Source organism: Carassius auratus, unplaced genomic scaffold, assembly GCF_003368295.1.
Source record: "Carassius auratus strain Wakin unplaced genomic scaffold, ASM336829v1 scaf_tig00034766, whole genome shotgun sequence".
NCBI lineage: Eukaryota > Metazoa > Chordata > Actinopteri > Cypriniformes > Cyprinidae > Carassius > Carassius auratus.
In genome coordinates, this window is record NW_020526174.1 from 93,968 (window position 1) to 117,086 (window position 23,119).

At 37.3% G+C, this 23,119-nt stretch overlaps 1 protein-coding gene across 1 annotated transcript; it reads left to right on the forward strand.

Moving 5' to 3' along the window:
* Positions 1–424: 424 nt before the first annotated feature.
* Positions 425–20,035, forward strand: LOC113081646 (inactive phospholipase C-like protein 2). Its single transcript, XM_026253663.1, has 2 exons — positions 425–1,059; positions 17,412–20,035. Exons 1-2 carry the CDS (start codon positions 835–837, stop codon positions 19,920–19,922), a joined length of 2,736 nt encoding a protein of 911 aa, XP_026109448.1. The 5' UTR covers positions 425–834; the 3' UTR covers positions 19,923–20,035.
* The last annotated feature ends 3,084 nt before the right edge of the window (positions 20,036–23,119 follow it).

Consider the following 23,119-nt stretch of genomic DNA (forward strand, 5'->3'; position numbering starts at 1 on the left):
AAGTAATCTGTATAATTTAAACTACCTTACCGAAGCTTAATTCGATTGAAGCAAAGCATCTCAATAACGGTTAACTTACTGTACTTCAAACCTTATTTTTCACAGCTAATGTCGCTAATATTTTCTAGGATGCAGAGGTTTATCAATGCATTGTCAAACGATGAGTTTTTTTTTTATTATTATTTATAGCCGTTGAAACAATTGCTTAAATACAATGATAAAACACTTGTCTGGAGAATCCCCTTCATTGCCTTTTTCTGAACGTATGACAGATTTCACACGAATTATCTTCATCAAGTTTTAAAGAGGCCAACGTGCTTGACAATAAACATTTGTTGAACTGTTTAACAAAAACGTATTACCCCTACAGCTATTGAGATAAAGTAAATTAGAAGCGAGTTTCCTGAATTTCCCCGCGTGACAACTTGCCCCGGTCTCCATGCAGCATATGTTCCGACATGTACAGTAAATGCACTTCCATGTAAAGCCTTATCTGATCGTGGAGCTGCTGCGCGCGCTGTTTCAGAGCAGCAGTGTATTGTACCGATGTGAAGTTAATTCGGCAGATGGCAGTGTCTGTAAGACGCGTGAGCGCCTCCACGATGACACTCGCAACACTGTAACACACTGAAACATTCGAGCGCGGTGCGTGCGGATACAATGTATCGAACCCCACAGATGCTGGCGAGCCGAAGCAGAAACGCCGACGAGAATTAAACCTGCGATGGCTCTCCATTTCTCTCTCACGTCTCTCGGGGAGCTCCAATCGCTCGCTACTCGAACCGACAGCTAATACTGTCAGACACAGGCTGCTGCGTGCTTTACACGGGGCTCATGGCGGAGTTTGTCACCGAGAACTGCGGGGTCTCATCGCCGAGCGGTGGCGGGAAATCCACCCAGCCCGGCGAGGAGGCGGACGGCAGAGCTGCGAGCGAGTTGTCGGTCTCGAACGGTGACTGTGGACAGTGTGCACCCGAGAACCAGGGGCTTGAGACGGCCAACGCGTCTGTGGCGCTGGACGGCAAACCTGGAATACCACGGAAAGCCAGTATTATTAAGGTAAACGATCAATACATCGGGGTTTTTCCTAATTTGTGGGTTAATTTTGTGCAAAACCCTGATACACGGCTACATCCACAGGTTTGTGGGGGCTTATGGTACGGATGCACAGAAAACACAAGCCACTGTGACCATACCATTGCTGCTTCCTCCAGATCATGTGTTCTTTTCAAGCGTTTTCGTGATCAGTCAAGATGAAGTCACGTGCATTTATTCCTTTCAAACTAACTAGCATCTGTGTGTCTTATATGGCTAGTTAAGCAACCGGCTGTATCTTTTCAGGGATCTGTGGTTCATAGGTCAACTGATCAGTCAAGTTGTTGCTTCTAATCCAATTTTAGTTAAAACTGCTCATTATTTCCTCTCTTAACAATCCCATTAGCTACTGGTATCTGTTGCAGCTTTACTAATACTTGTAAATGAGGCAAATTGCATCTAACCCAACTGATATCTTTTCTTATGTCACTATTAATTACTTTTTTTTGTGCGTGTCATCATCAACAGTAAAAGTGGAATAAGCATCAGCAGCTAGTTGAGTCAAAAGTGGATTTCTGAACCACATAGAGTTACATGGCAAGCTTTGGTTAATTTGTTGTTATCAGTAGCATTTCAACAGCTAGCCTAGTTATCAATAGTTAGCAAAGGAAAATGTGCTAATGACTGTACTCCTAACTAACTACTGTATGTAGTTCACTGTAATGAATGTTGAAATGACCTCACACATCACATTTGATGCCAATACATGTCGAAATGGACTCATAGGTCACATTTTATGCCATATCTTAATGCCAGTGCTGTTCCAGACTAGTTTAGTTCAGACCATGTCTGTGATCTTGAATGAGAATGTTTGACACATTTATTGTGTGTATGCCATGATTATGGGTAAAAATACTGTTTAGCTATATGGATTTATGAAGCACAAGTTCTTATTAAGTTTTTTTTATTGTTCATTGAGAAGTTCTTCCTCTTCAGAACCAATACTGCTTTAGTTTAAACATGTTTTTACAGTCTCTAGCGAGAGTGAGGCTCTAGTGAATCTTCCAGTGGCCTCTAGCGAATTTGTTGTATGTTATTGGGAAATTTTGACCGTTTACTGTAGAAAGCTGTGACAGGAAATATTGCTTTACTTCCCCATGCCGACTGCTGTGGCACCATTTTGTCAGTTCGGTTTAAAGATAAAGACTTTAAACGGCACAAGTTTGCCCAAACAGACGGACTGATGACATTTATAAGTAGGTCATACACTTGTCGAACAGAAGCAGTCGGCCATTGTCGCTCGGTAGCTTCGAAACCGCTTCTTCTTTTCCTCTGATTTAGTTTTGGTTGCTCAGTAACGTTTATATTCGTGCCGTCTGTGGTCAAAGTTCTGTGCTGAAGCTGGCTGAAGGCAAGAATGTGACAAACGTCGGACGGCTTGCAGAGAAGACAGTTTACACGTAGATGAGGAAATGCTTTCCCTCAGTTAAATTTGTTTCACTCTGCGTTGCTTTTAGTTCCTGTACCAACTACAGTGTTTCCTGTGGAAAGATTTTGAGTGCGTTTCTCAGCTTATTCAAATCATGTGGTTAGAAGAACGATCATCTCAGGTGAACCACAGAGACGTGAACAACCTTCTACAAGCATCATCATACTCACTGTTTCCTCCATTGTTTGCACAACGGGAGGCCTATTTTGGGTGTGACAACATGCTTAACAGACAGTTATACAGTGTTTGTGTGTGTGTGTGTATGTATATATATATATATATATATATATATATATATATATATATATATATATTTATTTTTTTTTTTTTTTTTTTTAAGCCAATTATTGCTTCAGTTTTATGTTAGTTGTGCAGCACAAAATTTATTTTAGAAAAACTTTCAAATTTTATCGTGTCATGGAAAACCAGTATGATTTTAGTTATTCTAAGATTTCTAACTGGACAAATTTTCATTTTCTTAATTTAAAAAAGTAAACATAATGCTTCTTGATGTAAAAGAATAGTGTTGAAGCCTGTCCTCCTTTGTCACTGTTGGCGCTGAACTTTGAATCTCAGTCCTCCAGCAGAAAGATAGTGAAGCTATTGACATTTGTGTCTTGTAGAGATCACGAAAGCTCTGACTGATCTTTAACCACACAATAGCCTGTCACGATGAAGAGAACAAAGTATAGCCTATATCATTCTCCTGCAAGTTCCTGCAAGACACTTCCTGCTTTCCTGTCTCATTTGAAAGGCTTGAACATTCACACTAGTGCTAGACACACCAACACTATATATATATATATATATATATATATATATATATATATATATATATATATATATTATTTGATGTATACTCACCGTAGGATTTATTAGGTACACCTGTTCAATTACTTGGTAACACAAATTGCTAATCAGCCAATCACATGGCAGCAGCTCAGTGCATTTAGGCATCTATATGTGGTGAAGACGACTTGCTGAAGTTCAAATCGAGCATCAGAAAGGGGATTTAATTGACTTTGAACGTTGAATGGTTGTTGGTGCCTGGTCTGAGTATTTCAAAAACTGCTGGTCTACTGGGATTTTCACACACAACCATCTCTAGGGTTTACAGAGAATGATCTGAAAAAGAGAAAAGAACAGGAAACTGAGGTTACATTTCACACAGGCTCACAATAGAAAAATGAAAAGTGTTGCCTGATCTGATGAGTCTCAATTTCTGCTGCAACATTCAGATGAAGGGTCAGAATTTGGTGTAAAGAACATGAAAGCATGGATTCATCCTGCTGCATTCAGGCTGGTGGTGGTGGTGTAATGCTGTGGGCAATATTTTCTTGGCACACTTTGGGCCCCTTAGTACCAATTGAGCATGGTTTAAACACCACAGCCTACCTGAGTATTGTTGTTGACCACGTCCATCACTTTATTAATACAGTGTACTCCTCTTCTGATGGATACTTCCAGCAGGATCATGCACCATGTCTCCAAGCTCAGATCATCTCAGACTGGTTTCTTGAACATGACCATCTTCAAGAATCCAGATCACCAGATCTCAACCCAATAGAGCAGCTTTGGGATGTGGTGGAATGGGAGATTCGCATCATGGATGTGCATCAGACAAATCTGCAGCAACTGTGTGATGCTATCATGACAATATGGACCAAAATCTCCGAGGAATGTTTCCAACAGAATTAAGGCACTTCTGAAGGCAAAAGGGGGTCTAACTTGGTACTAGCAAGGTGTACCTAATAAAGTGGCCAGTGAGTGTTTATTGTCCAGCCATAACACAGACAAGAAATGTCACTTTATAAATTTAGCAAAATAACCAGAACATTTTCTCATTTTTTTCTCAAATTTTCTCAGTTTAGTAGTCTTCATAGTAATCATTATTGTTAATATTCAGAAAGTCCCAGAGAAAAAAGCTTAAGCAAAGCTTCTGATCGATTTGTGTCATCATCATCATCAACATAGGATGATTCAATGTCACGGTGTCTGCAGTTATGGTCAAACTTGCACAGATCTGTCCTGTTGTTCTTTTTGCCACTTTAATGAAAGAGTTAGTTAAAGAGCAGACAGAAAATGCCACGGAGAAAAGAAGGAGGCAGGAATTGAATGACACAAGCCAGATTCAAACCTGTGTTGCCCTCATAAGCAGCAGCACCACTGACATTGCTGTGTCTCTCAGTATTGTTCATTTATTCGTTTATTAGGCTGTTTATATATATATATATATATATATATATATATATATATATATATATATATATATATATATATATATATATATATATATATATATATATAGGCTGCATTTATTTGCTAAACAATATAATAAAAATAGTAATATTATGAAAAAGTTGCAATTTAAAAAGTTTTCTATTTCTATTTTTTATTATTTTCTATATGCATTAAATGTGTAATTTATTGTTGCGATCAAAGCTGAATTTTCAGCATCATCACTCCAGTCTTCAGTGTCACATGATCTTCAGAAATCATTCTAGCATGCCGCTTTGTCACTCAAGAAACTTTTCTGATTATTATCAAGGTCGAGAACAGTGCTTTTTTTTGTTTTGTTTTTTTGGAAACTTTTCCCAGTGTTTTTTTGATGATTAGAATGCTCAAGAGAACAGCATTTATTTGAAAATTGAAATGACATTACTAAATTTAAAGTTTTTTTTTTTTATAGCTCAAGAGAAGTTGTTTTGTCAAGATATATTTTGCTATATTAAGATCAAGTGAAAAATAGATCTTAAAGAAAATAAGACTACATTTTTTTTCTACCAGATTCAAAGAATCAAAATTAAGTGGAATTTCCACCGGAGGCAGAAAGCGAATGCAAACGTCCAGTTGCGTGCATTTCTGTGTTGCAGGTAGCAGATCGGATTACCCGTGAGTAATTGCTTGTTGAAACATCGTTGATGTCCTAATCGGTGGTTTGGTATAGCATGTTTTCTTCATTGCTGTCAGAGGATGTGGTTTGGTTGTTAACAGCCATGTTCACTTCAGTCTGTGAAAGGAGGTCTCTGAGGGGTGTAGACTGCATTAAGGCTAGGGCCGAGTTCAGGTTTAGAAACTAACAGCATTGAACAAGTGAAAGGTTATGATGGTATTAGTGTAAATCACTTATTTGAGATGAAAACGATGACCTGACAGTAATTTGAGGGCAGCCCTGTTACTATAATGAGTTGCTATTTTTATACTTGAGCAGTAAACACCCTCATCCTTAATTTAAAATCTACTGACTGATAGCAGGTGCTGATATGAGTGTTGTTCTTCTGTAGAGCCATTATTCTCTTTTATTTGACTAAAACAGCAGTTTTTAATGGCTGATACTGTTTATGTGGGGATTGTGAAAAAGAGACAATTCAGACCAGTCTGTGCCCTTAAAACACTGTCCGTCAGCCTTTTTTTTCTTGCGTTCAGCAGGATGCAGTTGTAAAGTTGGAGACGGTCTCTGATCAGCAGATGAGATCAGTCACGATCCAGCATCAGCACACCACAGAGGACAATATTTATCACACTGAAACTTTCCAGGCATGCTGCAAGAATAAATTAAGCCTAAATTGAGCTTTCAGGAGTCATTTGAAATTTCAGAACAAAGATTTTACATTAGAAATGAGCTTGGATGAGCAGTGGCAAGTTTATAGAGAACTCTATGGAATATAAGATTATATAAGTTTGGGGTTGATGAGATTTTTAAAATGGTTTTGAAAGATATGCTAGGGTATGAATACTAGTACTCAGTTTTAAGTTTTCTTTTTTAAATAATTATCTTCTGCTCACCTAGCCTGCATTCATTTGATCCAACATAATCCAGCAAAAACTTTTTATTGTGAAATATTTTCACTATTTAAAAGAACTGCTTTCTATTTGAATATATTTTAAAATGTAATTTAGTCCAGTGATTTCACAGCTGATTTTTCAGCTTCATTACTCCAGTCTTCAGTGTCACATGATCTTCAGAAACCAGTATAATATGCTGATTTGCTGTTCAAAAAGGCCTCAGGTTTTAAATGAACATTACCATAATTATCCACAAATACAGCTTTTTTCTCTCAAAAAGGTGAGGTGCATAAGCTCAAACCAGTGAGGCCTACGATCAATCAGTATCAAAAGCATGTTGTGGAAAGTTTGAATGAACAGCATTTATTTGAAATGGAGATGTTTAGTTACTTTATAAATGTCATTAGTATCACTTCTGATCAATGTAAGTCTTCCTTGCTGTCTCCAAACACAGTAATCATGTAGTGAATTTGTTCATCCCGTCCCCCTCAGTGTTGTAGCTCAAGTTGACATCACTAGTAGTGTTTTGAGGAAAGCACCGCTCTGTCCACTAATAGGTGTGGTGCGCATTAAAAAGGTCAATGTGCACTTTGTGCTAAACACTTGTGTGTTAAGCGAGTGAACTCAGTGCTAGCTCCGCCACGTTGTTCATGGTCTATTCATCAGATGTGGCGTCATTCAGTCTCGCGCTTTATATAAGCCACTTGATATGGATTAGATAGAAACCAGGCCTAATAGACATTGCAGAGACGGATAGCAGTTGGGTTCGACTCTGCATTCACCGAATGCTTCATCTGCACGCTCATCTGTCTGTAGAGCAGAGATCTTAACTGGGTTCTGGTGTGAACTCAGGTCACACATCCAGTGCTTCAAAACGAACGCCTCTTGCTGTAGGCTATGTGAATAACTCTATGTGAATAGCTTGAACTGCTGTTTATCTATTAGACTGACCACTTTCCTTACTGTAAATGAAACCTTTCTATACTGTATGTGCTGCAAATAACTGTCCAGATCTTTTTCTCCATATATCTTAAACTGGTTCTGAAGGTAGAAAGTACTTGTAAGACTTCTCTTTTATTTTTAACGATTGCACGCAAATGCTTAGACTGTGAAAATAGGGCAAATCTCATGCTAAAAGTAATTGCACTTGAATGTTAATTAAAAAAAGCTTTATTTTTAATGCAATACATATAGGCCTTTGCTTCCTAATGCTTTCTGGGGTGGAAAATGACATGTTCTTGACAGATTTTTACAGATTAAATCCCTAAATGTTTCTTTGCACTGATTAAAAGCATACATTTTAAAAGCCTGCGTCAGTTCAGAGGATAAAGAAGATGCACCGCCATGGTGCATTCAGAATTGATTTTCATATTCATCAGAGAACATTTTAATTGGACGCTTTCTTCACAGGGAAAGCGCTTGTGTGAAAGGGACAGCCGTGATTGAAGTGCAATAGCCACCCTGTCAATTCTTTAGTCTGTAATGCAGGACTTAATTAGCAATCCATGCCGCCATGATTGAGCTGAGAGGAACACTTCACATGTTTTATGAGCGTCTTGAGAAGATCCAACTGCTTTGCGGTGTGTGTAGGAGGTTAAAGCCGGATCATGAGTCATAAAATAAAACAAAATTTTGATAAAATAGATAGCAGCTTCTTGATTCTCTAATCCTAAATTGTATTTATTTTATATCTTATTCAGTAAATTCGAAATAAATAAATTGAAAAAAAAGTGAGAAAAATCATTTGAATTTGATAAAAAATATTATGTATTATTTTCTTGTTTCTGTAATCATTTATAGTCTGTTAGACTATTTGCTGAAAACTGATGGCAGATGAATGTTGTAGCATTTACCTTTAGTTTACCTCATAATAGAGAAGCAAATTCTAATAGTTTTTCACATACAGTTTGCTTATTTTATTATTTATTCATTATTAAAACTATTAAACAGAGACAATAAAGGCAGAGAATGGAGCTTGGTGAGTAAAATCACTTCTGACACCTCAAGCCAAACTTATTGGTGATATGGATAATAAAAAAAAAAGCCAGATACATTAAAATGTTAATGTCTACTTAGGCAGCTCGCTTAGTTTTGGCTCATCGCTGTAGATGTTTTACAGTTTATACCGCACTGACATGTCTTGCATGTAGCCGGTTGCAAAAAAAAGTGAAGTAGGTTGTGAGAAAAGCGTGTGCAGCATTTGTTTTCTCATGCTGCTTTATTATTATCTAAAGCATAGTTAATTGTGGCTTAGGTGTCCAAAAACTTTTCAGGGTCACTGCATTTCATGCCCACATCGCTGGAGAGGCTTTTGAAGTGCTATTACCCGGATGGTGAGGTGTTATTAATGTGTGGAGTGTATTCATATCCAGCAGATGTCAGCCCCTTTTCTCAGTAAAGCACTACAATCTGTACAGCAGTGTAATCACAAAAAGTGACATATTGAAGACTAGCGGATAAATAGCGTCTCCCCGGTGGATATCTGCGAGGGACGTACAGTTCACAACGGTGCAGTTAGCCAGAAAAAAGGCTTTCAATCCATTAGGGACTTTAATCAGGAGGGAACAACGAATGGTCCCTTATTAGTCAAACACAGAGGAAATTTTGAGACAAAAATACACAGGAAATCCCTGTTTTTATTATCTTAATGACTTTGTACCTCGTTCTCTTAAATCCCTCAATTAACGTGCGCTTTTATCGCTCCAAAACTTTCAGTCGCATGTGTTTCAGGCAACTGAGGAGCTGGCAGCCAAAAGAGCCACAACAAGCTGCTTGTGCATCATTTACTGATTTGTAACGTGATTTTAAACTTAATTGAATTACAAGTTCCCTTATTGTTTTTTTCCTCTAAAGATTTTGTTTTCATTAAAGTAACTGAACTGTTTATTTGATGCTGTTTTAAATGTTAATATTTTATTGCATGGTTAACACAAGAATAATATAAGTGATGCATTTTTTAAGGCAAGAAGTTACAGATGAATAGGGGAAATATTTTAGTAAATCTAATGATATCATCATACTTTCCCCAGTTTATTAGTCACAGTGCATTGAGACAGTTGTTTACTGAAATATTTACTTATGCAAATAATTCTTTATCTAATTAAATATTACACACATTTGCATATCAGATAATATGACCAGAATAGAAATCTCAATATATTGGATATAAAGCCAGGTTCAAATTTCTTGTTTCATATTGTGGACATATTAGAGCTAAAAGATTTTAGGGTTTTTGGATTTCTTTTTTTTTTTTTTTTACTTTTTTATTATAACTCTATAAATCAGAAAAAAAAAACAGAAAAGTTTTTAGTAATGACATTTTATATAAATTAGCAAACCTTCAGAATATAGATAAATAAAATTTGCAAAGTTTGGTGTACGTAAGTGAAGTGGAGCTTTCTGACTGAAACTCATTTTGAGAAAACATCCTTTAAACATATGTGCTGTAATTGACATCTACAGATGCAAATAGATAAACTGCAATTAAATAACTAATAATTGTGTATTTTGGATGAAACTAGACAAATTAGAAGCAAAATAAGCCATAATGTCTCAACAATAGAAATTAATATGATACTATTAAATTCACATTAATTAATTTATTTAAATGATACCTATTTCAAAACACAGTATTCTTGAGTACTCTTACTGCAATCTTTATTATGATAATGTCATTTGAACATCGCCTTTCATTTGAAACCAGTGCTTTAAGTGGGCCGGTACGCACCGGTACTCAGTACGTTCATTTGGACATCTGTTTTAATAGAGGTTTTAATCCTTTGCCTGCGCTGCCGCTTTTCAGAGCGCCCTTCACAATGCACGCTTCCTAATTCTTCCTAGTTGGGAGTATGGAGCGTGAATCATTTGAGTTAGTTCGGGAGTTCGGAGCGGCTTCGCGGATCATTTGAATCAGTTCAAGAAATCAGAGCGGGTTCGCGATTCATTTTAGTCAGGTCGGGAGTTCGAAGCGGGTTCTCGAATCATTTGATTCAGTTTGGGGATCGCAAATCATTTGAGTCAGTTCGGGAGTTTGGGGCGGCTTTGCGGATCATTTGAATCAATTCGAGAGTTCAAAGCGGGTTCGCGAATCATTTGAGTCAGTTTGGTGATCACGAATCATTTGAGTCAGTTCGGGAGTTCGTAGCGGGTTTGCGAATCATTTGAATCAGTTTGGGGATCGCTAATCATTTGAATCAGTTCGGGAGTTCGGAGTGGGATCGCGAATCATTTGAATCAGTTCGGGAGTTCGTAGCGGGTTCGCGAATAATTTGAGTCAGTTTGAGGATCGCGACTCATTTGAATCAGTTCGGGAGTTCGGAGCGGGTTCGCGAATCATTTGAGTCAGTTCGGGAGTTCGGGGCGGCTTTGCGGATCATTTGAATCAATTCGAGAGTTCAAAGCGGGTTCGCGAATCATTTGAGTCAGTTTGGTGAACACGAATCATTTGAGTCAGTTCGGGAGTTCGTAGCGGGATGCGAATCATTTGAATCAGTTTGGGGATCGCTAATCATTTGAATCAGTTCGGGAGTTCGGAGTGGGATCGCGAATCATTTGAATCAGTTCGGGAGTTCGGAGCGGGTTCGCGAATCATTTGAGTCAGTTTGGGAGTTTGAATGCAGTAATGCAGTAGCTCTTTCTAAGGGTATTTTTTCAAAATTCTTTTGCACATTTTATTTATGTTCAGTAGTTCTTTCTAGCTCAAGCAAATCCACAAACTAATAAAAGGATATGTTGACTGCTGTATATAAAACCCCTTCAATATAGTTGTTGTTACCTCGGGATGAGAAAAAAAAAATGGCTATAATAGAGTACCGGCACCTCTTTTGGGCCACTTAAAGCACTGTTTGAAACCATAGTCAAATTGTGTGTATTAAAACAATCAAACGGCTGACCTGATCCCAGCAGGCCTTAAAATGAGCTCACGATATAACTGGCCAGAAATAGACTCTTTAAGGGAAATAATAAAACAGCTGTTGTACGCTGAGGGGTTTTTACTGCATTGTTTTTCTAGCCCGGGGATGTAAGGGCGTCCCCTTCGTCGTAAGGAAATCCTCAGGAAGGACAGTCTGCCTGGAAGACAGAAACCTCCCCTGTGTGTGGGCTACACCTAAAGGTCAAAGTGTGTTAAACCTCTTCCCAGACAGACCTTCTGCATTTTTCCCCAGACCAGGCAGATTATATTTAGTCATGCGGTTCAGCTTTTCCCGTGAATGTTTAGGTAAGACCACAGTAGGTGGTTAGTCAGGGAGATTCCTTCATGTTCTCTATTACATTAGTTCAGTTTGTTTACACTGCTTTCGCTTTCAGTGCTGCTTGGAAAGGGGGATTTTATAGACCTGTCAAACAGTTGCCAAGTGCCAACCAAATGCCATGTGACTAGCCACTCTAGAGCCGCAGGAAAAATTACTTTATGATAGGCTGATGGCAGCAGAAGAACGCACACAGTCCCAGGTCTTTCACTAGTCACTGTCCTGAGAATGTCATGGTTTTAAGAGTCCTCCGAAAAACTGGTTAAACATCTAATATAATATATAATATTATGTATTCAGAGTGGTTGTTTACTGGCCCAAGTGAAATGTGTATGTGATGTACTGTTCAAAAGTTTGGGGTTAGTAAGATCTTCATTGATTTATTCAGCAAAGCTGCATTAAATTAATGACCGTGAAGACCCAGAATGATTTCTGAAGGATCATGTGACACTGAAGACTGGAGCAATGATGCTGAAAATTCAGCTTTGATCACAAGAATGTCTTAAAATATAGTTTAAAATATAATCAAATATTTTATTGCACTTTTCATCAAATAAATGCAACCCTGGTGAGTCAAAACATTTAAAAATCACACCAACCCCAAACTTTTGAATGTTAGTGTACCTTATTTAGTCTTTGATTTTACCTAACTGAAAAGAATTTCAACAAACAGAGAAAAAGAAAAAAAGTGGATAAGATAATCTTAGTTGTGAGCTGAGTGCTGTTTGAAGAGAGCTGAAGCGAGATCAACCTCAGATGTTGGTCTGTTTCTCATGATTGATCTTGCCGAATGCTGTTATTGGTTGTAGATGTGGTCAGCGGTGCTGTTATTTTTGTCACTGTCAAAAAATGCATATACACTGTTTTTCTGGGCCCTCACACAATAACCTGTCAGGTCTAGCAGAAAACACTTTCGTGTTGGATAATTAACTACATACACATAGATTTTCTTTCTAAATATTCACTAAAATGGCGGACAGATTGTTTTCTGGTGCTTTGAGTGGTGTTAGTGAATTAGCCCACACACACGCACACACACACATATAATATGTAATTATATTTTTAATTTAAATGCATATGCATTAGGAAATGTCGACTTTAAATAGACTTTTTTTTTAAAATGTAAGAATCCACTTTTGAGATGTGATTTTCAAAATTGTGTGTGTGTGTATATATATATATAATGATTACAGATATTTGAAAAATGTTCAGAAAGCTGATTTTTCAGTATTGACCTTGATGTTGATGTTTTATGATAACTTGGGGCTTATTCCCCCCTGCCAGAATAAGGTTAACCTCCAAAGCTCAGTTGTTTACAACAGGGAAGCACATTTCCTTTGACCCAGCTAGAATAAATTTCCAGTGGACCAAAGCCATTGACATTCACATGGGGCCATTACTCTCAGTGCTGCTGCTCCAGCGCTAGTGCAGCATCATATTGAGAGATGGTCATATGGATGGGATCCAGTTTTTGGCCTGACCTCTCAAGGGACAAGAGGTTACCATGGGACAGTGTTTGTTGATGGGTAAAAATCCACTGAAGTTGTGGTGTTTGGGAGCAGGTAGACCGCCAGTAGGACAGAGTTGTTCAGGAAATGTAGAGTGGAGAACTACTGGAGAAGACTGTTGCCATAATGTAATTGTAAACAAACAGATTATGGACCAATGGAGCTCATAAGTTTTATGCATTATTTTATGTGTAGATTCAGCTCTGAGTTCTCTAATTAAAATGAATTAATGTCTGTTAATTGATATGCCTGTCACAGCTGATGCAATCTGTTATATGAGAGACTCGTGAAACTCAGTCATACTGTCAGTGTCATGTCTCCATGTCTCTTGAGATCATGGTCCCTGGAGCAAACTGTACTGTTTTAAATAACCAAGTGAAGCCTGAATGGCTGTTTACATAATTTATTCAGCTTTATTCACTTTATTCAAGTATGCAGGTTTTGTTTTACAGGTTAGCATTAGTGATCGACCGATATTGATTTTTTATAACCGATACCGATACCGATTATTTGCATGTTTATGTACCCGATAACCGATATGCAGAACCGATATTTATTTACTGTTATACTTGGGTTTCTGACAATTATTACAACACAAATGAGCTGAAAAAAAAAAACATTTTATTTATAACAATCACTCCCTCCTTGCATACAAAAAAAAAAAACTTTATATTTATACACAAATAAATAGAGGGGTCTGAGTCCAAAAAATGTAAGTGCACTGTTACTAAGTGTCTTTGTTTTAAAATAAAAGCTTTGATGAGGTAAAAAAAATAAAAACGGGTAAAAAAATAAAGCACAAAAATGATTCTAACATATTGGTGGGGGCGGGAGGGCTATTTAGGAGTGCATAGCTATTTAGTAGTGTAACTTAATACTCCCAGTTAAGCAGAATTAGGTTTTAGTGTAGAAAACAGAGTCTTTCAGCATTCTGCCCTGTAAGCCTGCTTCCTTCAAAAATTGTATGCAGTGGCCGTGCTTGAGGCTTCCTGATCATCAACCCAGTCAGGTGCTGAGCAATATGAACAAACTTTTATCCCGAGACTATATAAAATTAAACAGCACTTGTCAGTTGGCATTTTATGATCTAGATTCAATCTAACATTAGATCATGAAATGCCAACTGACAAAGTGCTGTTTGACTATAATTTAATCAACCGCGATCGCGCATGGAGATAATAAATAATTAATTTCCACAAAGCGGTATATTTATATGTGTATTAGCGAAATAATTGTTATGTAGTAAATGAAAATATAATCTAGTGTGTTTAAACAAGATAATCTTGTCAAAAGTTTCATTCAGTGGCATTGCTTGAGGCTTCCTGATCATCAACCCAGGTGCTGAGCAATATGAACGAACTTTTTTTTCCTGAGACTATATAAAGTTAAACAGCACTTGTCAGTTGGCATTTTATGATCTAAATGTAATCTAATGTTTAATCATGAAATGCCAACTGACAAAGTGCTGTTTGACTATAACTTAATCAACCGCGATCGCGCATGGAGATAATAAATAATTAATTTCCACAAAGCGGTATATTTATATGTGTATTAGCGAAATAATTGTTATGTAGTAAATGAAAATATAATCTAGGGTGTTTAAACAAGATAATCTTGTCAAAAGTTTCATTCAGTGGCCATGCTTAAGCCTCCAGATCATCCGTCAGTTGCTAAGCAATATGAACGAACTTTCTCTTCTAGACTAATGGTGAGCAAATACAACAGATAGAGAATTAAATTCAACGCTTTTCAGAATCAGAATCAGAATCAGAATGAGCTTTATTGCCAGGTATGTTTACACATAGCCTACGAGGAATTTGTTTTCGTGACAGAAGCTCCGCAGTACAACAGAATGACAGCGACAGAACATAAAACACATAATAAAAGAATAAAAAAAAAAACATTTTTTTTTATTTTCAACATGCACTCATTCATGTCTGTTTTATTTAATTCATGTAAAGATACGTCTTTTCGGAGCAGTACATGACGTACACTACGTAACTCAATGAGTTCGTCTCAATTGTTTAGAAACAAGCTGCATAAATTAACTATATCAGGAATTTATGTCTCAGATCTCATTTGTGCATGTTTGTTATGTTAAATAAAGTTGATTAATTAAAGCAAACCAAGTAGAACATATATTTACCTGTGCACTGAGCTGCAATGGCGGAAATCTCAAAACGGCCACAAGATGGCGCCGTAAATCGGCGAATCCGATATTACAAAACCGATACCCGATTATGGAAAAATGCTTAAATATCGGGAAAAATATCGGTAAACAGATACATCGGTCGATCACTAGTTAGCATACTGCTGATTCCTTTGGAAACTAACATTGTTCAAACAAATTTTAGACATTTGGCACTTTATGTAATTTTTTGTGTACTTTTTCAGTCAAAATACTTTTATGTGATCAGACATGCGGGTATTCGGTAATGTTATATCGGTAATGAAAATGCATTCTATTGTTATCGTTGGCACTTTTAAATCCTGTGAATAATTATATATTACAAATTATTCAGAATTTGGAATGCATTTTAAGAATACTTTTGCCATCAACTGGTCAAAATGCACAACACCACTGTATTCTGCTTAAAAGACCATGTGTGCTCTGATGTAAACAAGCATGCATAAGAAGCACATGGAGGAACACGCAAGACACGCTGAATGAAAGCACATTCACTCTCTGACAGCAGATGGCGCTAAACTGCAGAAAATGCAGCTGTTACCCTGGAAACCCCATAAATAAAGCAGCTGCTCTACTTTCTAAAACATATTTAAATAGCCATTTAGATTTGTGGATTTGCTATGCTGTTCATCACCGCGCCAAATACTTAAATATTTAGACTTAAATGGGCTATTTATTTTCAAACTTTTGAACATTTTAATCTAGACTGCAACATACCCTAGATATTGTTCGAAAGTGTTTTGATACTTTATTGTTCGATCACCCTTCACATTAGTTAATTCAAAAGTTAACATAAACTGCCAATGAAAAATTCTTCTGAACATTCATTAATCTTAGGTATTCTAATATATAACATATATAATATATGTCAAAATCAAAAATGTTTTTTTTAAGTTTAACTTCTGTAGCAAATGTTATTACAGTATTTCTCATTGTGAAAATAATGCATTAACTAAGGTTAACTAATGAGATCTAATTGTAAAGTGATACCTATTGCTCTTTATAGTTCTTCTGCACTTTAATCTGTGTTAAACTAGGGCTGCACAATAAATCCGAAACAATATTTAATGCGCATCTTGTCAGTAAATCCGGTTCAAGCTGACAAGTTTGTCAGTGAATAACAACTCTGTGTAGTTGATGCAGCTCCATGTGAAAGTGGGTAGGTGATGGAGATTTACCACCGATTATAGAACAGGCTTCACTGACAAGATGCGCATTAAATAATGCATGCTATTTATCCTGCTGCCCCGTGTAAAAACTTTATATATTTTCTGTATTGCTTTATTGTATAGTTATTTTTGTTATAAGAAAAAAGTTATTAAACTTGTCATACTGTATACAATACCGTGATACTGCTGTATAACATGAAAATTTGATACCAGCATATCCATATATGTAATTGCAATTATTCGTTCATAAATAAGTGTTTTTTCCCAAAATACATGTATATGCATGTAATAAAGTGATATTTTTATTTGTGTGGTGTATTTGTCAGCAATGTTCTGAGTTTATCAAGTCTGAAAGAACTTGGCAGTACAAAATGTAATTTAAATTCTGTATGCTATATATATACTGTATGTAATAATGCTGTTTGTTTGTTTAATAAACGGGCAAAAAACTGGTACGCCTATTTTGCTGTAAACAGATAGGTGATACAAATAGTGGCAAGAAAATGTAGACTTATTTTGCATTTTTCTAAGCCCATAAACACCCCATTGAAGACTTAAGTGCTCTCTCTTGATGAAACTGTTGCAATTATTTTCTTAATTAAGCCTGGTTTAGCTCAATAATTTGCTGCCTGTAGGCTCAGGGTGGTATAAAAGCAAAGGACACATTGATGCTCTGGTCACAACACCAGCAGTGATTACAGCACACACCAGCAGAGATGATGCAACAGGAAAACTCTTGTTTGTATTCTCATTTTGTCCCTTTTATGTTGTTCCTTTAACATATCTGAATATGCAGATTCAGTAGTTGTTATTTGAAAGTCAACATGAAATTATTGTAATGCACATTACTGGTCTTAAATATGCAAGTTATGTTCTTAATAAATATGCAAATCTCCAATGATTTAAATCTATAGGGTATCCATGTGATTTTTTTTTTTTTTAAACTAGTTATAAACCTTACTGATGATAAATTGCTTTATTTTCCAGGATGGTTCCAGGCGGTACAAGGAAAGGAAAAAGACGGTGTCGTTCAGTAGCATGCCAACAGAAAAGAAGATCAGCAGTGCGAGTGACTGCATTAACTCAATGGTGGATGGGTCTGAACTAAGGAAAGTACGCTCCAACTCCAGAGTCTACCACCGTTACTTCCTCCTAGATGCCGACATGCAGTCTTTGCGATGGGAACCATCCAAAAAAGAGTCGGACAAGGCCAAGATTGATGTAAAATCAATTAAAGAGGTCCGAACTGGTAAAAACACAGACACTTTTAGGACCAATGGGAATTCGGATCAGATTTCAGAGGATTGTGCATTCTCAATAATCTATGGGGAGAACTATGAATCACTTGATTTAGTGGCTAATTCAGCCGATGTAGCAAATATATGGGTGACTGGACTCAGGTACTTAATATCATATGGAAAACACACTCTTAACATGATTCAGAGCAGTCAGGACAGCATGCGTGCATCCTGGCTCGGTGACCTCTTCGATGAAGCGAACGTCATTGGTGGAAAAAGCATTCGTCTTTGTGCAGCCGTACAGCTGATCAAGAAGTTAAGTCCTGGGTTGAAAAATGTCAAGATAGAGCTGAAGTTCAAAGAGTTGCACAAAGCGAAAGACAAAATCGGTTCCGATGTGACCAAGGAGGAGTTCATCGAAGTCTTTCACGACCTTTGCACAAGACCAGAAATCTATTTTTTGTTGGTGCAGTTCTCTAGCAACAAGGAATTTCTTGACACCAAGGACCTGATGATCTTTTTGGAGGCAGAGCAGGGCATGGCCAAGGTGAGCGAAGACATCAGTGTGGGAATTATTCAGAAGTATGAACCTTCGAAGGAGGGGCAACAAAAGGGATGGCTCTCCCTGGATGGGTTTATCAATTACCTCATGTCACCAGACTGCCACATCTTTGATCCTGAACAAAAAACAGTATGCCAAGACATGAACCAACCCCTTTCTCACTATTACATAAACTCTTCCCACAATACCTACCTGATTGAGGACCAGTTCAGGGGTCCATCAGACATCACAGGCTACATCCGTGCCCTAAAGATGGGCTGCAGGAGCGTGGAACTTGATGTATGGGATGGGCCGGATAATGAACCGGTCATTTACACGGGCCATACAATGACCTCACATATTGTCTTCCGCAGTGTCATTGACATCATCAACAAGTACGCTTTCGTAGCCTCGGAATTTCCTCTGATCCTTTGTTTAGAGAACCACTGTTCCTTGAAGCAACAGAAGGTAATGTTTCAGCACCTGAAGAAAATACTCGGAGACAAAATCCACATGGATCCTCCAAACCTTGAGGACAACTACCTTCCATCTCCTTCGGAGATAAAAGGAAAGATTCTTGTGAAAGGAAAGAAACTTGCGAGCAACTGTATCGGCTCAGAAGGCGAGGTGACGGATGAGGACGAGGGTGCAGAAATGTCTCAACGGATGAACAGCGAGGGTGGCGAGCAGCAGACGGTTGTTCAGCCCGAAAAGTTCCAGCTTTCCAAGGATCTATCTGACTTGATAACCTTATGTAAGTCTGTTCGGTTTAAGGATTTCCAGACGGCTTTCCAGAACCAGAAGCACTGGGAGCTCTGCTCCTTCAATGAGGTCTTTGCCAATCGGTGTGCCACTGACCACCCTGGTGAGTTTGTTAACTACAACAAGAAGTTTCTAGCAAGGGTTTACCCAAGTCCAATGCGAATTGATTCTAGCAACATGAACCCGCAGGACTTTTGGAAATGTGGCTGTCAAATAGTAGCAATGAACTATCAAACACCGGGTCTCATGATGGACCTCAACATCGGCTGGTTTAGACAAAACGGGAACTGTGGGTATGTTTTACGCCCAGCGATCATGAGGGAGCAGGTGTCTTATTTCAGTGCCAATACTAAAGACTCTGTTCCTGGAGTGTCTCCACAGCTCCTTCACATAAAGATCATTAGTGGACAAAATCTTCCTAAACCCAAGGGCTCAGGCGCCAAAGGCGATGTGGTAGATCCATATGTTTATGTTGAAATTCATGGCATCCCTGCGGATTGTGCAGAACAAAGGACTAAAACGGTCCATCAGAATGGCGACAACCCCATCTTTGATGAAAGTTTCGAGTTTCAGATTAACCTTCCGGAATTAGCAATGGTGCGCTTTGTTGTTCTGGATGACGACTACATTGGGGACGAGTTTATCGCTCAGTACACAATTCCGTTTGAATGCATTCAGCCAGGTTTCCGCCACATTCCCCTCCAGTCGCTGACGGGTGAAGTCCTTCCACACGCCTGGCTCTTTGTCCATGTGGCCATTACTAACCGTCGTGGAGGGGGTAAACCTCACAAAAGAGGGCTTTCGGTTCGCAAGGGTAAAAAGGGTCGGGAGTATGCCACTATGAGGATACTTCTCATCAAGACTGTAGATGAAGTCTTTAAATCTGCTGCACAGCCACTTCGGGAGGCCACTGATCTCAGAGAGAACATGCAGGTGAGACAACACTTACTTCATTGAGAAACAAAGTAGTGACTTGTTTTTAACATGAATGCCATAAAGGCTCAGTATGATTGCAAAGATCAAGGTAAATATTTTCAAATCAGTTCTAGTTGACATTTCTCCCCAAAATCTAAAATCTTAGAATAAATAAATGAGATATTTAAAAAAATATTTTGATTTTGCATAATAACTGAAAACATCCAAAAGCAAAAAACGATTTCTATGTTTTTTAGGGAAAATGTAATGTTTAATAAAAAATATTTTGGAAATAATATTATAATTTTTAGATGACATATGACCTGGACAGGTTTTGTGAGATTCACCCCATTCAAGTTATGTAAATGTCTTGCCAAAACGGCTTGCCCAACTGTATCTCAGTGTGGCAAAAGTCTTCTAGCGTGAGAAAGTTTTCTCAAATGAAGCTTCAGAAAGTCGACCCTGAGAAGGAAGCACAGTTTACAGGATGTTTCTCTTCACAAGGCCAGGAGCACTTGAACCGAAATCTCTCTGGCACTGATAAACAAAAATGCTGATTTTAATCTGCTGCAGTTCCTCGATGTTGCACAACTTGTTGAACTGGTACAAAAAGCACCTTGAAGATTGACCACAGATGCTTTTTTAGACACAAGAACTGAAAATATACTCATACATAGGCTACAGGTAGGAGATCAGCCAAATTCCTTTAAATATTTGATGTGGAAAATGTTACATAACACAGGGTTTGTCCTGAGGCATGTGTTGATTATATCCCTTTAAGAAGAGATTAGGTGGTCTCATGGATAGAAGAGTTAGCACTACTATAACAAGAAAGCACTTCATGTGTGTGTGTGTGTTTGTGTGTATATAATATATATATGTATGTCATCATAAGCTATTCTATTCATAACTCATTAGAGGAGCCTTCAAAAAAATTACATCTTCCTCCTACATTCAGAGCAGTGCTTTTGTAGAAAAACCACTTCCTATCACATTTCTTGTTCGTGGACATTCAGTCGGCACATTGCTTCCATTGGCTCGGTTTTTGTTTTCTCGTAACCTCCCACAATTAGGTCACTGGTTATGTTCAGAATAGCATGCTAATGCTCTTGTTGTTTCTGCTGTGTGTTATAGGCACATGCATACACCGTATATTAGGTGTAGCATGTGGTATGCATACTGTATGACATAAAGATGCTCTGATCGTTTGGCCAGGGATCGGAATCAGTTGATTTTTACTTATGATCGGCCCAGATCTCACTTCTTTCCGATTTCGAGCTTATCCGTTTTATTACCAGTGGTACAGGAAATAACGTCAGTCGCACATTCTGTCTCTCTCTCTCTTCTCTCTGATGACCCCTTTTCTCTCACACATCTCATTCTGTCCAGTTAAATCGTACTCATACTGCGCTTTATTTTAGTAATTCCCAGGTTTCGCGCTTACACCAAAAGCGCACGTACCGCCAATGATCTATATTAGTGGAGCACACAAGCCGCGCTCGGTCTAAAACAGCTTATGAGTAACAAATACCAAAATGAGCAACTAACTGCACTAAATGCTGTTTTGGAATGTTAAATAGTTAAGAAAGAGAACACGTTTTAGAACTTTAATGGTAAGCATTAATTTGTATTTAATTTTTACAATGAAGACTACTGAAAATAAATTTGACAAGAGAGATGAACTAAGAGACATGAACCAAGAGAAAACATTACCGTCTCCAGCCACGAGAGGGGGCTCTATGAGATGTTCCTGTAGTCTACAACAGAGCAGGCACAGAGCGCCATCTCGCGGCTGTAGATGGTAATGTTTCCTCTTGGTTCTTGGGTTCTAAATAAATGCGACTTATATATGTTTTTTCCTCATCATGAACGTATTTTTGACTGATGTGACTTATACTTAGTTGCGACTTATAGTCCGAAAAATATGGTATATACTTTGTAGTATTTCTTATCTGGATTAAAAAGTAGTTTTATAGCTTTCTTTATTCTATTGCATTTATTTGTCCTGTTGTTTGCAATTTTTTATTTGTTCTTATTTTATAACTGACTTTTTACGTGTTTTTGAGGGGAAATAAAAGTTTTGCGTTAAAGAAAAAAGTACATTTGTGTTTGTAATTGCTGTCAATTATAGTTTATAGAAAAGAAAAAAAACGGAATCTGCAAAAATCGGTATCGGCAGATGATACTAACAAAAATCTGAAATCGAAATCCTGCCCAAAAAAAAAAAAAAAAAAGTGCAATCGGTGCATCCTCTAGTATAACATGATGCAATGATCTCAACATTTCAAATACACTTTAAGTGATATTGTTATTATTGATGTTAAGCCCTTGATTATTATTATTAATTGATTGGACTGTGAGAGTTTAAATTTGCTAAATATATTTTTGAGATTTATACCTAGTGAGGGTTGTGGAATTAAGCAAGCAACCTGATGAGTTCATGTAACAAAAAAATGTAAATTGCATTTTAGCAAATTATATGCACCGTATATGTTAGTATTAAATTCCAAACATAACAGTAGCTGGCCGCTATTGTACTTTGTCATATAATTATATAAGCATCCAGGTTAGTTGTTGTTCTTTAAATTGCTATACAATTTGGCCAGAATTCTGTGGTTTAATATCAATATGACTAAAAAATAATAATGATAGGAAACCTAGTGAAAATTATAGAAATTACAGCAATTTTAAGGAAAAACTAAACATTATTAAAATTAAAATTATGATTAAAGTAAATGATTAATAATAATTATTATTATTTCTACTATTAATACTAAATAAATAGAAAAATTAAATGTATTAACATTTTTATTTTTATATAAATGTCAAAAAAAATATTTTTGATGGATCACCACATGTAAGAAAAATAGTATAGTAATTTAATTTTAAATTGCTATATTTATATTTGTGGCTGTATGAATTTTCAAACATCAAACCTTTTGAAAACCTTTTGACAGAAGACCACAGGGTTTCTGTTTAGTTGATAAGCACTGCTAATTTCAAGTATAGGAAGACTGCAAAACACATCAGATAATGAGCTGCTCGTGTGTAAAAGAACACAGTGCCATGCTTCACTCTGAAGCACACAGGGTATATAGATATTAATTCAATCGAAGCCATATCGCAATTTCGCTTTCATTTTGATTAACTGTGCAGCCCTACATTTGGTGGTAGATATTATCATAAACATAACAATGTGTTAGGTGCTGCAAAACATTTCTGTGCAGGCTCACTCTTTG

What these genes read in the sequence shown, in the direction of transcription:
- LOC113081646 (XM_026253663.1), top strand. Translation starts at nt 835, where the DNA reads ATGGCGGAGTTTGTCACCGAGAACTGCGGGGTCTCATCGCCGAGCGGT. An exon ending in GGAAAGCCAGTATTATTAAG is followed by an intron (nt 1,060 to 17,411) that starts GTAAACGATCAA and finishes TTTATTTTCCAG; the next exon opens with GATGGTTCCAGGCGGTACAA.